At 38.0% G+C, this 23,279-nt stretch overlaps 1 protein-coding gene across 7 annotated transcripts in view; it reads right to left on the bottom strand.

The window, feature by feature from the left end:
• LOC109958158 (adhesion G-protein coupled receptor D2) overlaps positions 1-23,279 on the bottom strand; it is an 83,507-nt gene that overhangs the window by 50,244 nt on the left and 9,984 nt on the right. For all 7 annotated transcript variants that reach the window (XR_002274632.1, XM_020596579.1, XM_020596581.1 and 4 more), the window contains 5 exons: positions 20,917-21,019; positions 19,346-19,499; positions 18,847-18,980; positions 18,308-18,423; positions 16,643-16,763 (listed from right to left, as the gene is read on the bottom strand). Coding sequence is in view for 6 of the 7 variants with exons in the window: in XM_020596579.1 (XP_020452235.1) it covers positions 16,643-16,763; positions 18,308-18,423; positions 18,847-18,980; positions 19,346-19,499; positions 20,917-21,019 (628 nt within the window). In the remaining variant the exon portion in view is untranslated. The remainder of the gene's footprint in view (positions 1-16,642; positions 16,764-18,307; positions 18,424-18,846; positions 18,981-19,345; positions 19,500-20,916; positions 21,020-23,279) is intronic.

The following is a 23,279-nucleotide window of genomic DNA, read 5'->3' as shown; positions in this document are numbered from 1 at the left end:
TCGTGTTGTACATTATTAGGGAAATAGGAGCAGTCGTTCTCGGAGAAGACCTATTAAGACTCACCCCATTTCTTTCCCACACAAACATATCCAGTCATTTGGCCTGTCACATTGAGGAGAGGACCCCCAAGCCAGCCTGCCTCTACAGGGTGTACTGCTAGACAGGAAAACTAAGAGTGTACACACATACACAGGCACACATACAAACAGGCACCCTGAGGTCGGCAGCAACACCAGTATTGGTGTGTGATGGCTCAGGAGAGAAGGGAGAGTTATTAACTTAGCCCTGAACCACCTACTTAATATAGGGGCCGGCGGTGATCGCTAACAGAGCCTGGCAGAGGTGACAGCTTTTGGCCCTGCTTGAGGAAATCCAATTGAAAAGCAGCCAAGAGGAACAACAAGCCCGAAACAGATGTTGCTCGCTACCACTGGCGCAATGTGGATACACACAACCCATTGGCAACAAACCGCGATAGCAAATCTGGCACACAAACATTCACTCAGTGGACACAGAGTGGAGCGCACACAAGTATACTGTAGAACCACATGAAACTGTACAATAACCAGACCACACATGTCCATAAACAGATGTCATACACAGTTCACACAAGTAATGATCTGTAAAGCTTGCTCTTGGTACTGCTTCCAGTGTTTGCATCGCAATTGGTATTTTTGTAATCTGACTTTCACCCTGACTTTTGTTATATTGTTGTTTGAATCAAACCTTCAGCTGTTTTAATATTGAAGAAAAACAAAACAAAACAAAAACTAATATGACTTAGCACTCCTAAGCTGAGTCTATGCAGCAATAACAAACACACATGCTGGGCACTTTCCTCTAGTTTAGAATTAAGCTCCATGAACTCTATCAATCCAGGGTTATCAAAAGTTTTTGTTTCATGGTGGAGCACAAAAGATTCATGTAGCTAAACCCAAATTAGAATAATAAAAAAAAGTTAAAATATTAAAATTAGGAAAGAGTTTGTAAGCCTGTTAAACACATCTATATTAAGCACAGGCCAAACCAGAGATCAGACCCACTCAGCCATCCATTCATCTATCCCTTCCCCTTTTAATTTATAACATCTCTGGTAGGGCATCTCAATAAAAACACAACATGCAGGCCGTCAAATCATTACAGCCCCTTGCTCCAATATTAATTGAGTTTGGCAAGGTTGACCATGCCTCAGTTATAATAACATAATTTTTTTTTCTGTTACCGCTACTGCAAAAAAGCAAGAAAGAACAGGGTAGAAGGAGAGTCAGAGAGAGGGGGGAAACTGGGCTAAAATCAATTGTGACATATCTTTATTGCCAGTCGATGACAAATGAGGGCACATTTGCCATTGCTCCGGCATTGTGTCGGTGTGTGTCATATTGATTTTACATCAGACGGACAAATGTTATTGATGAAGTGCCCATGTAACAGATGAGCACTCTGTTTTACTTGTAATGTTTAAATAAGCCAGCATGAAAGGTGGGTAAAGGGGGTGACAAGCTTATGTGGAAGATTTGTCTATTTGATAATATAAGTGATTTTTAACTTTTTTCTTTAAAATTAATGAAATTCTGAGGCTTTTACACAAAGTGGGCCTGTTGCAAGTCCAATGGGAGAAACTACACCCTGAAACTGATCACACCGCACACATGTGGTAACATAATGGGGAGGGGTGGTAAAGAGAGCTTGAGAAAATGAGTGAACTGTAAACAAACTAGCTTTTAAACAAGACAATTTATGGTTGCATGTCTTAGGTGCCAAGTAAAACATAGCCATGGAAAACTGATACAAACTTTTAACATATGGGTCAAAGCAGAAGTCTTTGAACTGGTGAGGGAAAGCGCTCTGTTAGGAGAGAGACCTGTTTAATTAAAAATACTTAGGTATCCAACAGTCCTTTCTAGGGCACCCCCTTGTCAAATGGTATGTGATTCCACTGTCAATCTCCCGGGGTGTTGTCTAAGCACAGTTCTCCACTGACAGAGAGGAACAAATGTTGGAAGAAATCTGCTGCTGAGAAACTGGGGAGTGGGTTTGGCTTACAGAAACTGCACACATGGGCATATGTCTACGCACACGCTACTGCACTGTATTGTACAGTGGGTTACTGATATTTGTACTATACATAAATGCAAAAGTGGCTACCATAGGAGGGTATACATACAGATACTGTATGTATACAAAGAATAAAATTTTAATGATTACTGGGTAAACTGGGTGAAGTTACATTATCCCCAAGCAGGCAGTTCCCCCCCAAATCAGCTGGTCTGCAGTCAGAAATTTGCTCCCAAATGAGGGCTATGATAGAAATATACAGGTACAAAACCTGTATGCACACTCTTCCACCTAAATTCACTCACATACAGATACAGCTGCAAGATATACAGTTTAAAATACACAAGGCAATTTATAAACAGCCTACTGTATAGACATAGTTTTTCAGAAACACTAGCATGTAGAATTACACAATATCAACATGATATACATAAATGCAACAGCTGCACACAGATTCACACATATCCATAGACTTACAGGCATCCATCAAAATATAACACACACGCACGGCTCTAAGTAAAAATTGCTTAATATTTCCTAGCTAATTCAGTTTCTAGTATCACTTATGGTATGAAGGTCTCATGACACCTACAGTATAAATCTATGAAATCTTCCACTGGTAAATCTACATTTTGACCCATTTAAAATGATTCAGAGTCCAAAAAATAACAGATGTTTTCATAATATGCATACACAAATTATCAATTTGCATTAGTACTTAGTGGGCACAAACTGTATTATTATTGACAACTTTGTTTATTTCACCTTGTAGTGCACTGCAACACGTGTACCCAGCAGACAAAGATGGCCAGCAAAGTGTAAATGAGTAGTGGTGAAGCAACTTCCATTGCAGCATCAAAACTGTATGATAAATAGCATTGAGGTGAAAAGGATACATGCGATGAAGATGGTAACACTGTGGAAGAGAGGTTAATTATTTATTTATTTCAACACGTAAAGACACCTGTCAGCCTACTACTAACAGCCTGGCAGGAGATTGTAGACTGACATATACTAGCTTTGTAACATGCTGTTGCCAACAATATGTTTTCATCTAACAGGGAGGATGTGTAATGTGCACATTTCTCCCAAAATAACAAATGTAGCACATGTGGCCCACTCTGACTTCCCACACCTTCTAAAGAACACATAACCTAGCCAAATGTACAGTTTCTAAAAAATTAACTCAGGCTTCTACAGTGGTGGCCAAGACATTCCCTGTGGACCAACTATCTGACAACAGGCCTCAGCTTGCTTTTTAAGTGCAAGTGTACCGAACCTGTGGAAACCAATGAAACTATGGTTTTGTGCATAAAGAGCGTACGCAGAAAACAATTGAATATTTGCCCTTGGGTCTTCTTTTTGAGGTGTGCAATGTATCCAGTTACTCATATCCATATATTCGTAGGCATGAAAACAAATTTAAAATCACCTGACAGACACGTGGACACAGATGCACACCCTATGCACAGAAACATTTGAACAGGACACCTAAAACTGCACTGCTGACAGGACTGCGTTGCAGTGCCCTTGACTAACAATGACAAATGGATGCAATATGCAAAGTCTGAACAAGCTGCTTTTGGGTACAAAACAGGAAAAAGATTGCTCCAGGCACCATTATGGGATGCGTTTGCTCTCCTGTTTCCCAGCTGAGGTGAGCCGAGCTGAGGTTAATGGCATGTGTCAAGATCAAGAAGTGTGTAGGTGAGTGTGTGTGTGATGTGTGTCCATATGGGCATGGGAGGGAAGGAGAGATGGGGAAACAGAACATCCTTCACTTATTTAGTCTTGTGAATTGTCAGTGGGTGTCTTGCGCTATGTTACTGTGCTGTATCTGTGACCTTGTATTTGTTAGGAATGTAACCTACAGATGCATTATCTGAATATGAAGAAATGTGTTTTTAACAGATACAAATTATTTCTGACTGTGAATGTAATAATTTTATTCTATTGAGTGTGCCTTTCGCAAATTGTTCTTAAAATATGTGCAAAGACCAAAAGCTGCAAAATAACACATTTTATTGCATAATAATATCAAAATGCAGCAGCTCCACACACCTCAAATGTGACTTTCTATCTCCCTCTGTCTTGCTTTAAAAGTGGCAGTAATATGCCAAGGATGTATCTGAGCACCTGTAGTAAATGTTAAAATTTCCTTTTTAAATTGAGCTATATGCAAAACAAAGCACAACTAAAGAAAAAGGTTGCTAAAAATGAAATGAATTCAAATAAAATGAAAATTAAACAAACCTGTAGCTAAGAAAACCACAATGAGGGAAACGTTACATACTGAAATATGCACAAGTGCACTATCTTAAAGAGGATCAGGAATAACCTTGTGTGTGTGTGTGTGAGAGTGTAATTATGTGTGGCTCTGTGTCAGTGCACCCCTGCCTGCATAAACCACTTTTACTGTATATGCCTCTGTATCCATGTATCTGTCTATGCCTGTGCATGCATGAGTGTGTGTATGCGTGTGTGTTGTGTGCCACAACACCATCCTGGTGGCAGGGTGTATCCATCATGATAAACCGGCAGACTCTGCGACTGTCACATGCAATCACACTTTACTATGGTTCGCAGGACTTCAAAGTGAAAATGAATGGTAGTTCATCGACATGAAGACTTCATATATCTTCGTTTTTTTGCTTTTATTTTTTGGAAGAGACGTCTCTTTTCTCCTAGCACTCTTTTGTTGTTGAGGATCACTTGTGTTTTTGTCACTGTCGGAAATGCATGGAAATAAAAGGAATCTGTTTCACCTATTATTTTCTATCAGGTGATTTAAATAAGGTAACTCATTTTCACTCAAGCCTGAGACTTAACGCAAAGAAGGAGTTTACATAAAAGGGTTCAGAAGATTTGATGTGTGCTGTTCCCATATTTTTAGTCACAGTTAAGGTTACTTTTACATACGGAAAACAGACTGTATGAGCAAAGCTGTGATTAAATTAAAGCTGAATAAGCACAACAATGGGTCATACTCTATCAGCTTCTCAAATTCTCTGACTCATGCTGGCAATGAATTTACTCCCTGTCATTAAACACAGAGCAACATGTGCATCCCAGTGAAATCATTATTTATTATCACCAGTGGAAGTGATGTCTAATGATGTGTTGTATTTACTCCCATTTTAACCCTGTGTTGTTCCTGGAAAAAAAAAGAGGCCACATTATTTTGCACAGAAAGGGTGGGGAAAAGATGTGTTCTCTTTAGACAAATAAGTGATTTTATTACATTACTGTATTGTACCGTACACATTAATTTTTAATACAAAAAGCATATTTAACTAAACATCGAATATTTGCACAAAGGTGATATGATCAGAATTTACCATATAATTCATATCTTTCGCTGTTTCTGAAGTAATGCCTTACAGATTACAAAAAACAGTGCAGAAAATTAAACAAAAAAACTTTTATAAATTGAAAGGTCTACATTGCATTAAGCCATAATTGAACATGGCAAGTGTTAAATGTGATAATCATCAAATTTGTAACCACTAGAAAGTCAAATGAGCCATAATAATGCCAGCACTGCAGCTGCTGCAGCTCTCTTGCGCTACAACAAGACCTGCCTTTAATCTAGTAATGACCAGTAATGAAATGACACTGTGCTTTAAAAACTGTGAAGATGAGGCTAGAGGTCTCTCTGTCCCCCTCCCTCTCTCTCTCTCTCTCTCTCTCTCTCTCTCTCTCTCTCTCTCTGCCCTGGCCCAGGTCCTGCTCTAGTTCTCCAAGCTGCTTGATTGGCACATGCTTTCACTTAATGAGGGATAATTACTAAGGAAAACAAGTGGGAGACCACATCTGCTCAGTGTAAAAAGAAGTCCAGGCCTGGTGCAATCTGTCAGACAGGGCTTTCACATTGTGTGTGTGAATATTTTACCCACCTTCAGTGGCCTCCCAGTCCAACACAAACCCTCCAGGACCCTCCCTCCACCCTGTCCCGACAAGAAGCAGATTAATAAGAATCAGCATGTGGCTGTAAACACTCAGCGAGAAGAGTGTATACAGTATCCATGTGCATTGACACGCATAGGAAATGACCCAAGGTATCTGTTGGGGACAAGCCAGGGGCCACAGCAGGAAAGGCAAGAGGCCGGCAGGGAAAATCAACATCAACATCCCAATCAGTGTCCTGCTGCCAAAGCTGTTGTTGTCCAGCTCACATTGCCACCGTTTTGTTTACCTCCACATAATGTTGAAATGGTTATAAAATACACCCTGCTCACACTGCACATAAATCATCTCTGCATGAGATTTACATTTTGCTAAATGGTCTGCTAATGACCTGCCCATGTTTACAGGTAGTTGTCTTGATTACAGTCTAATACTAGAATCATAAATCAAAGGTTTAAATGGTCTCTTGTCATAGTGTAGTTTACTTATGTAGTTACTGTCAAAAACTAATTTATTGGTAAAGTTACACTTTTTGTTCAAACAGATAGCCATTTTAAAAGACTTTAATAAGTTAACACTCAACATACAGGGTTTGATCACTATATACTGTACAGCCATGTCAATCACTGTGCAACGAGGGTCAAATACTGGAATTTATGTTGACTTTTCTGTTAGTGGAGCTTAATTTATGTGCAACAGTCTTGACAGTCAACTCTCAGCAAAGCATATTTCAAATCACATTTCTACCTGGTCGACAAAAATAAAAAAGGATTAAGGAGAGTAAATCAGTTCACCTCTCCAAAGTTCCAGTTTTTGAGAAGTCATTTACATGGCAATATTACCTCACTCGTTGTACAAGCTTTATTTTAAGCATGTCCAACATCATTGCATCTATGCATCAAACCAAACTGTGCAACAGTCCTCCATGGTCCCAAGCACTTTCTATATCTACAGAGCCACTTATACCCCACTTCCCTTTTTCAGTAAAAATGTCATTAATGTACAGAGACAACTAATAGGAGGGGCAGGATGAACAAGCCCGAGTAAAGCTAATATTAAGTCTGAATTCAATTCTCAGATTCATTAAGTTCATTTTAAAATATTTTGTAAATCATCTGTTATCAATTTCTGCTTGTAGTAGGTTTGAAAATAAACTAAACAATATGAGGTTTAAGTTACAGCAGACCATCACTTATTGGGGATCAATTCAGCTTCTATTTGTCTTGGGCTGACCCATGGCAAGCACATGTTTAAACTGCACTGCCTCTCTCATTTTAGAAAATGACTGTTAAGAGAATTAACTAAAAGCTAGAGAACAGCAATTTTCCATCTACTGAAATAATTTTGCACGAGAAGAGAGGCAGACAGCAGCATTTATTTGCTTTAACCTTAATGCAGCAAAAGGAAAATGGCTCACATGTAAATTGGAACTGATATTTGACAGCCTTTTAACCTCCCGACACCCTGATACTCCTTCTCAACCCCCCTCCCAAGACCTCCATGCCACCCACCTACTAAAAGAGCAACAGGGTTTTGCTTGCTTGCCCTGTGCTGACCCAGTTCTCCTGCAAAGTATACATCAAAGCCAGGCAAAACTGCAGATCTGCTGCAACGTGGCAGGGTAAGGGAAACCAGGACTAACTCTGACCTATTCACCACCAGCCATCACTGATATGTGTGCGTGTGTGTTTTTCTGTGTGTGCAGATGTGAAGTGGTGTCAGCCAACCGAAAAGGCAAGGCGGTGAACTTATAAGTAGAACGGTCATTGTTTCGATATGGGTAATTTCAGTTGTCGGAGCTGTTCCTGATACCGTCAGCTGCATGGTTTGGATGAGAGGCAGTAGGTGATGTGAAGGAGTGAGGTGATGACACACCAACATAAAACCAGATGCACACATATTGCTAAATGTATCAAAAAGCAAACTCAACAGTTCAAGGAGTACAGGCAAATCTGACTACGCTCTCTCTCGCTCTCACCCCTTTTCTCCCTCTGTCTCCCTCCCTCCCTCCCACACACACACACAGGTATGTTCGGGCAGGGGCAAAGGGAATGGTTTGCTTTCTTATGACACAGGCTATTACTAAATTGAGCTGGCAGGCAATTCTAAGGCAAATAAATGCCAGCAGGTTTAACACAAGAAGAGGTGCCGGTGTGAGCATTGACAAGAATTTCTCGCCTCTTTGACAGGAAGCCTATTATTCTCACTACTTTATTTTCCCAGGCCAGTCTTTAAAAACTGATCTCCCTCATAGTATTTCATCCTCCAAAAAACTTCAGTCCTTCCTCATGTGAATTACCACCACTCCCTGTTCACTTTTGCTGGTCCGTCTCTTCACTCCTAGATTCCATATTTACAGTAGAAAAGTGCGAAGGTAGAGGTTTTTTTCTTACAACTGTTTTTTTTACCAACTCCTTTTTGGTTAATTTCAAGGTTGCTAGGTGACCATTTTCACGAGGGCTTTTCCATACAAAAACCTTGATGCTAGTATTTTGAATTAATCCTCCATCTGTAAGAAATCCTTCCTATAAGTAGGTGAACATACATCATTATGAAATGTGCCACAGTGCTCTTAAGCTGTTCAGACTTAAAAAAAACAAACAAAAAAAAAAACAGCAAAAGATGAAAAGATACAAAAGGAAAATGATAAGTACAAGTTGAGACAAAACACACTAAAAATATATTGCTTTAAAAAGCTCTGCTACATTCTCATTATAAGTGCCATCTCAGAAAAGCATGGTGGGAGTCAGCGCTGACCTTGGTATCTCATTTTAATATTTTTTAATGCTGCGACTGGTAATTGAGGATGTAACACAAACAGTGGACTCTCTTTCAAAGGGAAAGTTAGTTTCTAGGCATTGGGAATGCAAACAATCATGTTGTGCATTTTTTTGTTTGTTTTTCAACCCTACCTATTAATTATCCAAGACACTAATTAAAACATGGATTTATAAATAAGTCTCTATGGTTTTACCTATGACTACATTAGCTTAAAAGTTTTCATCCTCACATGGTTTTTTTTAAATTCCTTAAGGAAACCTTTTTGTTGTTTTTTGACATCATTTGCAATAATGTTGTTAAATTGAGTCATTTAAAATATGTTTGGTGTGTAACTAAAGACTACTATTAATGTCAAGTAATACCTGTGTAGTTTGAGTAAGATTAATCATATGTCATTTTAGTTTGAAAAACAAAAACCTATAAAAAAGAAAAGAAAAAGGCATATACTGTAGTGTATGAATACAGTATTTCATTCCATTAAGTGTAATTTTGTCAGCCAAGGGCCGAATATTTTTACTGTCCCATTAACCGGCTTGTCAGAGTATAGCCACAGCGGACTACATAAAGTTTGTATGGCTAAACTGTTTCTGCATATTATGCAGATTCTTATGCTTATATCATATTTATTGTCCCAGTACATCCAGTAAACTCCAATCCATCAGGAGCGATGGTTGTTGTTTTAAATTGCATGTGCAGTGAAATACAGCTGACTCTGAATAAGGAGGTCAAAGGAATATGGTTCGTGTTTTGTCAAAAACAAAAAAAAAAAGAAAAACATTTTCTTCTATGATCTGGCTGGACAGAGGTTTGCTGTGCATGTGTGTGTGTGTGTGTGCTCCTGCACAAGTCCTTGTATGTGTGCATGTGCTGTGTTCAAGTAGCTGACAAAGACTGGGTTATAACCAAGGTTGAACTGATATAAGGTTTGCTGATACTGGGCATTTAAACAAAAAAGAGCCATTTCTCCTTGTGTGTGTTACTATCCAACTACATAACAGTCAGCACCCCCAAATTAATAATGTACAAAACTCTAATTAATTTTCACAAGATTTTGTTCTTTTTTTGATTTGGTTTAATTGAAAATGTATATATCACAACACAAGTATTAGCTTTTGAATATAATAGTAATATTTGGTATCAATAAGTCAACATTAAAACCTGCCAACATAGTTTTTGTTTTACTTTATTGCTGCATTACATTTTTTTTTACTCCTATTACTCCTAAATCCTACAGAATTTGCCCTACCACTGAATATTTGTGGTGGGTTTGGTGGGACTGGCTTTGAATGACAGTTGTGCAGGTCTAGGTGAGTGGAATGGAGATACCTGACAGGACCTGTGTAGAAGCTATACTGTTTTCTAGCCTTCATTTATAGGGGGTTGAGGATAGTGAAGTCAAGTGGTTAGACAGACACACACTTACAATTCTTATGAGGACATTACATTAAAATCCACAGCCACACAAAACCCACCATCACCTCTTTCAGGCTTTTGTCTTGTGCAGAGCACATGCCAAAAACTCTTCATCCAGTGGTCTATTCTCTGCTGTTGCTCTCTGCATTTTTGGCAGCTTATTCTTACCTTACCAATTTAATGTTGAATGCTCTCTAATTTTCTATTGGACAGTATGGTGTTAGAGTAAAGGTTGAAATTGGAGTTGGAGGGAGAATATTTTTGATGCACCAGCTTTTCAGGATGCACAAACCACACTGCTATTAGACAGCAGCAAGAGCAAAACACATCTGATTATTAAATGACAGTGCCAGGCAACACAGAGACGCCAATATGGATTCACTTATATGTGATTTATTTAGTTTTCTAGTTCAACAACAAGTATGGAGATGGCTTTACTCTAGCTTTTACAAGGGCCTCAAAACTGGAGGTTGACTCAAGGTAATATTAAGGGCACACTTTCTCCCACTTATAGTATATAGGAAAGTTTTCCATCTTGCCTACCACCTGTTAAGGCCTAAATGCCTAAATAAGAGCTCCCCATAAAAATCATCAGGACTCATTCACAAATGTTTTGTTATTTTTACTGTCTTTCTAAAAAAACAAGTAACAGAAGAATAACAAAATCCGGCATCTGATTTGGGAAACAATTACAGATTGCCAACCTGCTCTTACCCATGTCAATTTTTTTTTTAATCAAGACTGATCTTAAAAATCAAAATGCAGACTTGGCATATGTAAACCCATCATTAGCATAAGTAAAAACCCACAAAATCCCAATTAATGACAACAATCGACGTTGTATGAAAGTCAACTATTTGGATTTTTTAAAATTAATATAGATAGCTATAGATAGTTATAGATCATTTTGTTTGTAGTATTTTTCAAATATTTTATTTGCTATTTTATGATCTACAAATCACTGCAAAGCAAGGACATATGTGTGATGTTGGCAATGTGAAAAATTTGTTTTACCAATAATAACTTCTCTTATATCAGAAAATGCTGAATCACTGCTGTCCGTTCATAGTTTGAGGCAACATTCTGTTTAAAGTTAATTAGTTTTATACTTAGCCTAGCAGAAAAACAATTTTACACTATGACCACAAGTCCAGTCTAAATCAATTAACAATACCACTAAACCATCATTTAACCCAAATTTCAAAAGCACATGGAGTGAAATTCAATGTCAAACTAAATGTGTCGAGATCAAATTTTATCTCAGATTTTACAGACAGATTTTCTAGCTGTGGACAAGGATATAAGAGAGAGTTCATGTAAGTTGCTAAAATGTAATATTTAATAAAAGCAGAAAAACTCCCAGTAGTATATCCTTCTGGGTTTATCCCTGTCTGGTGGAGAGAATGCCATGCTTTGTGTGTTAAGCTGAATTGGGAATATAACCTCTCCAGTAGTGTAAACACCATTTTTGCAGGTTCTGAGCTACAGCACTGATAAAAAAAAAAAAAAAAAAAAACCAACCAATTCTCAAACAATCACTTCAAATGCTATAAAAGCATTGCTCACACAACAAATCTCCCATATGGCAAAAATCAATAAGCAGAGCAACACTCTATTGATCATATCTATATCTTGTATACAGTCTGATGTCATGCTCCAATAGCCAGGTGTGTGTGTTTATGGAAGTCAGTGGTGGAGCTGCATTTACTTCGGTGAAAACAATACACGCTGATGCCTTAAGCTGCATTAAAGCTACGCCTCAGGTGAAGTCTGCTTTTCCAGCCAATTTGTCTTTGCATTATTGAGTGTCTAATATGTCTTTGAATGGTGAATCAGTGCGTTAATTGAACCCCCACTTTCAACTTCAACAGACTACTGTTGTACTGTAAAAGAAAAAAAAAACAATAATGCAATATGCAACAAAAAGTAACACAGTGTTGTCTTTAAAAAAAGAAAGGCAGGTTGCCAAGACTTGAGACTTTCAGATGGTGAGTAAAATAATTACACTAGATGAGAAAATGTGCTTGCTTACCTTAAAGGCCATACAGTATATAAGAGTGAAAAAGAAATTCTTTCTCAATATGATTATTAAAATGCATTGTCACTTCAAGCTGGTGACATCAGAAAGTGATGTTAGGTCAATATTATGTACTGTTACGAACTAATAAAACGAATGTACATTTACTGCAATCTCTATAGACATACTGCAGTATTTCATCTGAAGTCAAATTTAACCCTGAGTGAAATGACAAACTTCACTTGTAAAGCTTTACTGAATGCCTGTAAAATCTCACTGCCACTTGCCACTCTGTTCACTTCAGAAGAAAAGCAAAAAGATTATTGTCATCAGTTCCTGTGATACTGTATGAAAGACCTTAATGCGATATGAATGAAATGGCTCAGGTAAATTCTCTCATTGATTTCGCTTCATCTCCACAGTGTAATGACAAAGCACAGGGTTGCCCTCCACAGGCAGCAAATTGACATAACAGAAATAAAAGGATACACGCTTGCCAAATATCTTCTCTGTAAAGTTACCAGAAACAAACCACACAGACTCACTCACACCCTCAACAACTTACGGAAGACCATTGCTACCCTAACATTTTCTTTCCAACTCTCCAGCTTCTGTCACCAGTCTATTTTGTTTTCTCCCTCTCCTCCTTTCTCTTTCACCCACTGCCTCCCTCCGTAGCTCAAAGTTATTGATAGTTTAAAGTTATGGGCTAATAATAAGATGGACACTGCATGGCCAGGAGCCTATTATACCCAGGTAATGGATAGTGCGGGGGTTTTGAATGACTTTGCCCAGAAATTGGATGACAGAGGGAGGAGCGATTTATGGACTATCCAAAGAACCCCCTTCTCACTCTCACACACATACATGCATCAATGTTCATGCACACACACACACACACACACACACACACACACAGCACCCCATGCTATTTATCTCTAGCTTGATAAGGAAGCAGATGAGGCATGCCAGTATTTATGGTGAAGATGTTCATAAAAACTACTGGGTACGAGTGTGAAGTTAAAATCACTCAAGGGAACAAGATACTCACATAGAACTTCATATGTGCCTCTGCTGCACTGTTATCTAATGCAAACTACATAAATGCAATTTTGTGCTTTTGATGTTTTCCGATGAAGTAAAATTCATTCGTTCATTCATTTTCTATCGCATTTTAAAAGTCACTCATTTTAAAGATGAAAAAATAATAATTTCACCCCCTTTCTGATAAGTTAAACTTTAAACTTTTTAATGTCACTGAATTGATTGAATTTGAATTTGTTTTTATGTTTAGGATTTTCACCAAACAACTATGTGCTTCCTTAGTCGCATGAACTACAGATGTGAATAAGCTGCTTCACAATGACCAGCATGCTAGTTAACGAAAAAGCAGACATGCTCCGTTTTCCTCCGTTTTCCTTTTTTGTCAAAGCAAAACATTTAACAACTTTAGCAACTTCTACACATCACTGATGAAGTGTAACAGATTAAGATAACCTATGTCCTAGATGCCACTTTCACTCAAACTGAGCATCTTCTGCAATCAGTTAATGAGAGACGAGTGAAAATCAAAAGCCCTGGTTGCTGAGGTCAGTGCAGCAGGCATGCTCTTATGCCAGGTCTACAGAATGTTTGTTCATAATGGCCAGATTAGGTCTCTATTGAGACAAATAACAACAGTAGAGACACTTCAGACACTGTTGTGTGTATGGTGGAGGAAGAGGAGAAGAGGGAGGGCATGAAGGAGTGCAGTGAAAAAGGCTTGTCAACATTATCTGTTTTATTGATTTAACAGTAAAGGCTTGCCGCTTAAGCTTTATCTTGCTTTGGCTGGCCCCACTGAAAATATAACAGCTGCAAATAAAAAACGATTTCCTAAAAAACTTGAGCGTTTTTATTTATTTTTTCTTTTTATCGCCTGCCAACCACCTCAGGTTTTGCATGCATTATTGTTAAGGTTTCATACATTTCATCATCTTTATGATTAGCCAGGATGGTAGGATTATGTTTAACAGTGGCATTGAAGAAGGCAAGACTGTCTTCTACAGGGTAACAGTGAGCTACTGTAATGTAACGTGCAGTTAACAAATTAAAAGAATCATTAAGGATAAGGAAAAAAAAATGGATGGATCTCATGGATCTCTGTACAGAGTTTACCAGCAATCCATCCAATATTTGTCGAGACATATCACTCTGAACCTGAACTGTCAACCTACTGGTGGAACTAAAGCAATAGACAAGGGATGACCAAAGCCATTAGAATACAAACTGGAAACAGTGAATATCAGTATTTGGTGTCAATCCATAAAATATTACACTGAAGAAAAAGGTTTGATCTGGTGGTGTTAAATGTCAGAGATCACCACAGTCATTAGAATTTATCCTCTTGGGACTTTGACTAGCTGTAGCTGATTTTATGGCAAACCATCAAATCATTGTTAACATATTTCACTATTTCACAAACGTCAACCTCACAGTGACGCTGGAGGAAAGGTCACAGCATCATAAAAAGTAGGGTTCATCTTATGGAGACCATGGATTTCTGTACAAAATATCATGCCAATCCTGTCTGTAGTTGTCAAGATTAGTTCATCTGGACCAAAGATAAACTGACTGACTGACAGAGGCTGACACAAGTAGCACAAGACTAAGTGCTGGTATTTTGGGAAAATTATACTGTTAACTTGGTAAAAATAAGATGTTTAAGGACAAGGTTTTATAAGGAGAAAACCGCTTTATCATACATGTGCTGGATTTTTATTTGCAATATGTGATATAGCAGAACTGGGAGTGACTGAAATGATTTTTAAAAAATTTAATAGAGCTGTGACAAGGCGTCTCTAAATACTAAAGTAAATCACATAATGATGGGGAATTGTTATTCATCAGTTTATGCAGAGGGCTTAAACAAACTTATGCTTCACTTTTTCATCTCTTATTTTTTTTATCCTTTTTGTTACAGCTGACAACAGAGTCAATGACTATGCATATTACAGCTGAGTTGTTTGGATCACTGTGTTTGAAAATAATAACACCTTTTATACAAATATCAAAAATAATTCAGCTTTACTGTCTCCACAAATACAACTGCATCTTAATATCATATGCATTTGGCTGTGTTGTTATCTGACAATGAGACTGGGACAGCATGCTTTCAAACTAACTGCCATAAAGATAGGTGAAAACATGCAGTAGTACAGCAACCGAGTTAGGCAGACAAACACACAGACATGTCTCCAGCTGAATGAATAGGCAGGCAGACGCTTGAAACAGAACAATGTAAGGCACTAGAGCTGTATAAGAGCCCGGAAAAACCATCTGTATCAATTACTGTCAACATGAAAAAAAGGTAATAAGTTATAAGGGGGAAACAAACTATTTATGGCAACCAAGGGGCCTTGCTTAATGATCAAGCTGCAGCTAAAACATCTATTGATTTTATCATTAAATATAGAGTTCAATTCAAGATACAGCTGATTAAAAGTTGACTATAAAACACAGCAGTGGGTCTGAACAAGCTGGGGAAAGTGGAGCCGCCTCCCACAGACAGAGATTTGTACGTTTTCATTCTCCCCTTTTCCCTCATCACTGCAGTGCAGTGAGAAACGGGGGTACACGGGTATTATTCCAATAGTTCTCAGTTGTGACAGTTTTCAAATGAAGCTGTGATGCACACTAGTAAACTACTTGTTGCAGAATTTGTCAAAATTAGAGTGTATACTTTAACTAGTGCCTATAAAAAACATTGTTTTGTCAAAAGTTATGACAAAACAAGCCTCAGAATATCACCGCTAAAAGCTAAAGCCAACAACATAAGCCACAAACAACAATAATGCTGACCTCTGAATACATAAAGCAGAAATAAGCAAACAAACATTACAGACTGACTTTACTTGTTAAAATGAAGGACCTGACTAACACAAACCAGACGGAAGCTCCCCTCCCTCCTCACTTTTCTGTCTCAGCCTTTTCACTGACAAATAAAAACCTTGACAGGCTGTGTAACATCTCCACCAGAGAAGGGCAAAATTACAATGTGTAATAGAAAATCTCTCTTTTTCCTCATTGAAGGAAAAAAGCAAAACAAACAAAAAAGTGGTTTAAAAGCTAAAACAACAGTTATATTTCTATTACTAATAGTGCTCCAGCTGAGTGAGTGATGCATGTCTGGATTCATGCATTTCAAAAGTTCAGTCATTTCCATAGTGCATTACAAGAAAACAATAAAGATAAATTCCAATTTTATTAATTTTTTTAAATAGTGGGGCCACCCTTATACTGTACATTTACTTTTGATCACAGATCCAACTACATGTTAACTTGCTTTTTTACACTGAATCATGCATTACTGTGCAAGTAAAGATCTTGTATGACCAAAGTCTTTAATATGATGAGCTAAAATTATGTACCCTTAATATAAGCCATGTGCTTGCTTTTGCCTCTGTAGAGGTTTTAAAACAATCGTGTACCTGTAGGGAGTTGAGGAGGATGAAGATATAGGCCAAGACAATGGAGAAAGGCACCAAGACGCCACACAGCCACGTCAATCCGAGGATGGGGACCAACACCAGCACTGTTTTTACAGCGGCCCTGTGCTCACACACAAAGATACAAACAACAGCACAAAAATATAAATATATACACATGCATATTGGCCAAGGTGTGTATTTGACTAAGCTGAACTTAGACTACCCCAGATAACATTAAGTATTTCCTACATAAAATTTTCCTTCCTCCCTGATCATCCTGAGCTCAGTTCCAGATTTCTCAACTTTTCAGTTCTTTTTGGACAAAACTGAGCGGCTTTGGCAGGCTGGTTGTTCCATATACAACGCTATGCAGCTGGGAAGGCTCATGGGGTGACAACTTCCCACGTTAAATTTGCCTTAATTCTGTTTAGAGTGGAATTAGCTTCCCGCTCAGGTGACCACCAAACCACACCAACTGTATGTGTGTGCATGTGAGTGTGACATGGACAGCGGCAAGCACCAGTTTATTCAGCGGAGGAATGTGTTTGAGTTTCCAAAACGGCTGACACCCAGGGGTGCCAAATGGTTCAAGGCCTGCTTTGAAAGCCTTCATAAAGTACCTACTGTGTGCCCCGGTGGGCTGAGGTAGTGAAAAAATATACACACTTTACCATGACTTTCAGTGATTGGCTATACATGCCTGCTGGGGGAAATCTATTGGATTACATACAGAGTTTCACTCTGATAAGCTAACACTATTGCCAAAAAACAAAATGAAAGATACAGCCACAAAGTACACAATATAGCATGTTTAGCCACAATACAGCATATTAAAACTACTCAAGTTAATGTTTTCATGAGTAATCTTAAGGAACATCTATCGTGTAAGTACAGGTTGTCATTTAGACAACTGGTTAAATTGTATTTCAGTTACTAGTTTAGCATGCAAAGTGCCTGAACTTCAGATGGACTGTCACAACCTTTCAATCATTCAACAGAGAGATACAACAAATTGTGTGGACTATTACATGTGCCTTGTTTTTTGTTTGTTTGTTTATTTCACTGTATATGACAGAGATCATTTTGGAATATCAATATTTGAACTGGGGTTTGATCAAAATGTTTTTTTCTGGAAGGACTAACTTCAGACTACAGCTGCTGAAAAATATTTTACATTGATGTTTTCTGCCTACAAGCTACATTACGAGCATTTCCTCCTAAAATGTATGCAACATCTTATAATAATAACTCCACAACTAATACAACTGCTTCCATTACTGACAACATTAATACATTCCAAATCAAACAATCCTACAAACAAAACAATCCAAGAAATTCAGTATAAGCACAAGACCCTTCAATCAACAGTTTTGATAAATTTTGTTTATTCAAAATCAGATGTAATACTGTGCAATACACTGTAAATAATGTAAAAAGTAAACAAAAAAACGATAGTGGCCCAACACATCACATGACTCAACTCTAATGCAATCCATCTTGTTTAATAAGTGACACTCACAGTTTTAAAATTACAACTCGAATATAAAATCTTCCACCTGCTTTATATTTGACACCCAGAGACTACAGCTCGTTTGCTCTGTCACCTGCAGCCCAGGTGAAGGACCTTATAGAAGAGGGCAAATGGCACCTCCTTGTGGTTATTACCTGATTTGCTCATAGGCTTGTTCCACTGGACTGGTGCCCATGGTCAACATGATGGACCTTCTCTTGGCTGTGGAGATGGTGATGACCAACACCCTGGTCAGAACCATGATATTCACCTGGAAAAAAATGTAAGGATTCAGAAAGGAGAGGATCCATCAGCAAAGTAGCACAGAGAGAAGCAGAGAAGAGATGCACAGAGACAAAAGAGTAGAAAAACGGAAGAGATAAAAAAGAAAGGAAAAGGAACAAAAATATAGGTAGACATATCTGTCATTGGGGTTATGAGAGAAGAAAGGAAAAAGAATAACAGAACAGAGACAGAGACTAAACAACAGCCGTTTTACAAATGTAATATTACTGGCAAATGCCATCCAGTTTCCAGTTTCACTGGTAACTTTAGTTGTGTAGGCAGACCTAATGTGGAGCTTTACTGGACAGAATTACAAGCACACAATGGGAGAAATGTGGCTAGTATTTTGTACTTCAATGATTACAGCCTGAGCAGACTATGTAATAGGATTACAACTTAATTTTCTGACCATGATGATGAAGATGACGGGCCCAGCAAAGCCCCAGATAACGCCATTCTGTACACTAAGCCAACAGTAGTCATTCGCTGAGTATTTGCCTGAGGCCGAAGCCAGCGTGATGGTCACTATCAGCACTGGCAGACCTGCAGGGAGGCAGGGAAAAAATAAAAATAGGAGGAGGATGAGAATAAAGAAGATGAAGCACAGCAGCAAGAACTACATAACAGGAAGAAGAGGGGATAAAAGCAAAAAGTTGAGAAAAATTGGGCAACGTTAATAGATCACTGTGATGCAAATGAAAAAGCAAAATACCCTTATAACTGATGATGTATTTATTAAGTCTCTAAAAAGAATATTTACACAAAAGAATATTTATTTTAAGTAATCTAACCCTTTGTGGATTTACATGCCTGTGTTAAACATAATTTTTGTTCATTACAACAAAATCCTGTACACTCACAGCACACCTATGAAAAGAATCATTTGGCTTTTTATCAATCCACTTTACCCCAGCCGATGAGATAGTAATATTTCATGTGGCGGTCTTCGCTCAAGTTGACTGCAACCACCTTGCTCCAAAGCAGCAGACCCTCCACCAACATCCAGCTAAATGCTGCCATGAAGAAGAGATGGAGCAATGCTGCCACAAGTGTACATGCCACCTACAAACAAACCAACACAGGAGTACAGATAACATTTATTATTTCAAGGAGGGCCTCCTGAGTGAGAGTTCAAATAGTAAAAGCAAAGAATAGAATAAGCTTCAGTCCCTTTGTTACAAACAGACCAAACCAAACAGCCAGTCATAAGCATGATCAAAAAAGTGTACCTGGCTCCATTTTGGTTACATACAGTATGTGCATGAGGATTGGTTTACTGCACTGCAGTTACACAATTTGCAAAGGTCAGTTTGGCTTGGTAAATTCTCAACCCAATGAAAATTTGCACTCTTACAATGATGTTTGTGAGGAATAAAAGGAAATATAGCTGACCACATGCATATTCTATTAAGACGTTAAGCTTGAATCTTTGATCTACACATGCACATCTTCTACAATAACAATTTAATTATATTTTGAAAATTAGTACTCATTACAGGTTTTTTTCCTCCAGAAATTCCAGTAGATGCTCCAAAAGTAATAATAAGCTCTATGGTTGTCACAACTTGTTAGACACTACAGTAAAAAGTACTATATTAAATCCTTTAACAGTGGTAGGAGCATAAAATAAATGTTCATATTAAATAGAAAAAAAAGATTTGGTCTAATGTTAAGAAATTATAAAATTAAAAATTCAAATCCTGCAACTACCAAACGTGTCGAGCAACAACAATATATGCTTTACCAATGAAGCATCCTGTAGTGAAACACCAAAGCCATGGATTGACTCCAACCGTGTTTTCAAACACCTTGTTAAAAACTGAAAAATTACCTTCCTGCCAGTCAGTGTGCCTATATATATATATATATATAAACATATGAAACCATCTGATGAATTTCCAACAAGCAGCCATCTGTCCCCAGGGATAAACCCACCCTGACATGACCTACTGTCAAAGGACCTAAGGTCAAACCAACAACAGTCCACCGAGTGACCACTGCAAGACTGAGCCATGTGTTTAGGCTGATGGATATGATAGTATTGGTCACTTATGTCACATTCGATGTCAAATCATATGCTTTACTAGGAACCACAGTATGAATTCTGATGTCAGCACTCATTAAGGTAGCGATTAAAACATAATGTTGCGGCTTAGCAGTTAAAAGCAGACAACAGGTGAACAGTCTTTTCAAATTTCATTATCAAGCTAACTAAAGCCTGTACTGTTCATGCCTATGGATACTGAAAAAGATGGTATGAAAGTATTAGAATTAATGCCATTTTAAAAGCTTTTTTGTAAAAATCCCAATAATTACAGAAAATTTAATTCTACCATAACAATATTTATACTAATCTAAATGTGTTTAATGGCATATTAACAAGCACAAATGTTAGCTTCCAATTGTCCACAGTCTGCCCTTTGATACCAATATTAAATCTTATGTACTGGGGAATTACAGTAGATGCTTCTGCCTGTACCTTGTTGTGAATGGCTGAGCCACTGCAAAGTAGAATCACCTGGGCACAGATCAGAGCAATGAACAGGTTCTTGTGAATGGATGTCCTGTCTGATTTGGGGATACTGTGAACAAGGAGAGACAGATCATGTCTTAAATTCAAATAAGGTTAGAAGTGATAGAATTACAAAATACTGAGTAAATAAATGGTACTGTTTATAGCATAGTGCAGCATTTTGGTAACTTCACAGAATAACCACAATTTAATGCAAGTGGACATTTTACACAGTTTATCTGAGTTGTCTTTTTTCACAGCCGCGTTTAAGTCTTGAGCTGAGTAGTGGTGTTACCATGTTAACATATACACGTGGACATCTTTAGCATGGCAATATTAGCCTGTTAAAAAGCAGTGAACTCAGAGCAAAATCTATAAACATAAACCTTACCGATTCACTCTAAATGCTTTTAATTACTTTATGAATTCTACTTACTGCTTACATTGCTGCATTAACCCAAATTTGTCTTTTGATTCATTCCTTTCTTTCTGTTGTTGGTATTAAATGTGAAATGTCTCTAAGAGATTTTAACATGACACTTAAACTTGCAATTTGCAGCTACTGTTTTTAACATGTTTTCCAGGATGTTTCGTAAATATTTTAGTTGTAAAGTATATATAAATTCAAAATTCATCCAAACCTCCCTAATTCCTGATGGCTGAAAGACACCACGATAAGTTTAAAACTAGAAAAAAAATCTCATTTACATTTTAGGAATTTTAGGAAAATATGGATTCCTTTTATATCCCATTTTTCCATGGCCACTGGAATAAAGGACCGGAGTGATTAACAGCGAAGTGGAGTGATTAATGCAGGTGTTTGCACTCCTGTAAATGAATTGTGCTGTGTAATATACTGAGATCAATTTAATGCCTATATACTGTATTTAGATGGCATCAATGGGTTGAATGCCTGAATGTTTCCATTTCAATGTGTTTACATAACATAAATGAAGCAGACATTTGAGACTGGTTTAGAGAGGTAAATGAACTGAAGAGCCTTTCATTAGCTGCTGATGGGTTTCGCCTATTTAGACTCATTTCATATCTGCATCACTGCTTGTGACCTCCATAATGTCATTGTATTATGCAAGCATTTGTCAACATGTATGTCTCTGCTTTGTATGAGTGTATGCGTGTGGTGTGTATTTAAGTACATCATACACCAGAATGTGTGTGAAATGCATGGCTGCTCTCTCTGATTTCAGGGCAGTCATAAATCACCAGGGCAGCTCCTTCCCAGCTGATTGTGATCCTTCAGTGACCCTAATGTTAATTAACGGTTGCAGACTGCTGCCATAAACCTTCAAAGCTGACTCCCATGTAGACAAGAGTATTTACTGGATTAGTACTAGTCAATGCTCATAGCAGCACAAGGAACTACAATGCCAATAAGTTATCTTGCTTTTTTCAGTGTATGGGAGAAGAGTGTCACAACAAACTTCTTGAGGAGATCCTATAAAACTGCCTTCAGACATCCTCCTAATTTTAGCATGAAAAATATTCTGAACTTGATCCTTTATTCAATACAAGAATAATACAATCAATACACATGGACAAACAGATGTGAATACTGACCAAATTATAAGATATTGCTATTAAACATTATTTCAGAGATTTTAATTCATCTCATTTTCAACAGTTTTTTTATATGAAAACATTACATATACAAGTGGCAGCAAAAAAAACTTTAATAAACCATATTTACAATAGATTCTTGAGTCTGATTAGTGTTTTACAAAAGCAGAAACTGAACAGTACTGGAAGAACATATGAGAGGAAGGGAAGACACATAACACCAGTGGCCAGTGGCTGCAGGACCTGAAAGCAGGCCACAAGAATCTCCTAGAACAGGAACCAGCTAGCAGCAGGCTTCCACCCAGACTGGCTAACACAAGGAAGGACAGTGCTGATGATGAAAGAGCCCCACAAGGGAACAGCACCATCCAACTACCGGCCAATAATCTGCCTGTCCACAACATAGAAGGTCCTATCAGGCACCATAGCTGGCAAGCTACAGGTCCACCTGAACCAATACATAAGCATAGCTCAGAAGGGCATGGGGAACAACACCAGAGGCTTAAAAAACATAAGCAGCTGATAGATAAAGCAGTCACCAACCACTCAAGATCCAGACAGACCAATGTGAGTACAGCCTGAATCAACTACAGGAAAGTCTAAGACTCAATGCCGCACAAATGGATCTGGGAATGCATGGCATTATACAAAATCAACAGGACACTAAGGACCATCATCAAGAACTCAGTGGGACTGTGCACAACAACCCTGGATGTTAACTCCATGATAATAAGGTGATATATATATATGTA

Source organism: Monopterus albus, unplaced genomic scaffold (genome assembly GCF_001952655.1).
Source record: "Monopterus albus unplaced genomic scaffold, M_albus_1.0 scaffold31.1, whole genome shotgun sequence".
NCBI lineage: Eukaryota > Metazoa > Chordata > Actinopteri > Synbranchiformes > Synbranchidae > Monopterus > Monopterus albus.
The sequence above is the reverse complement of the archived record's forward strand: the minus strand, read 5'-3'. Positions and strand labels throughout refer to the sequence as shown.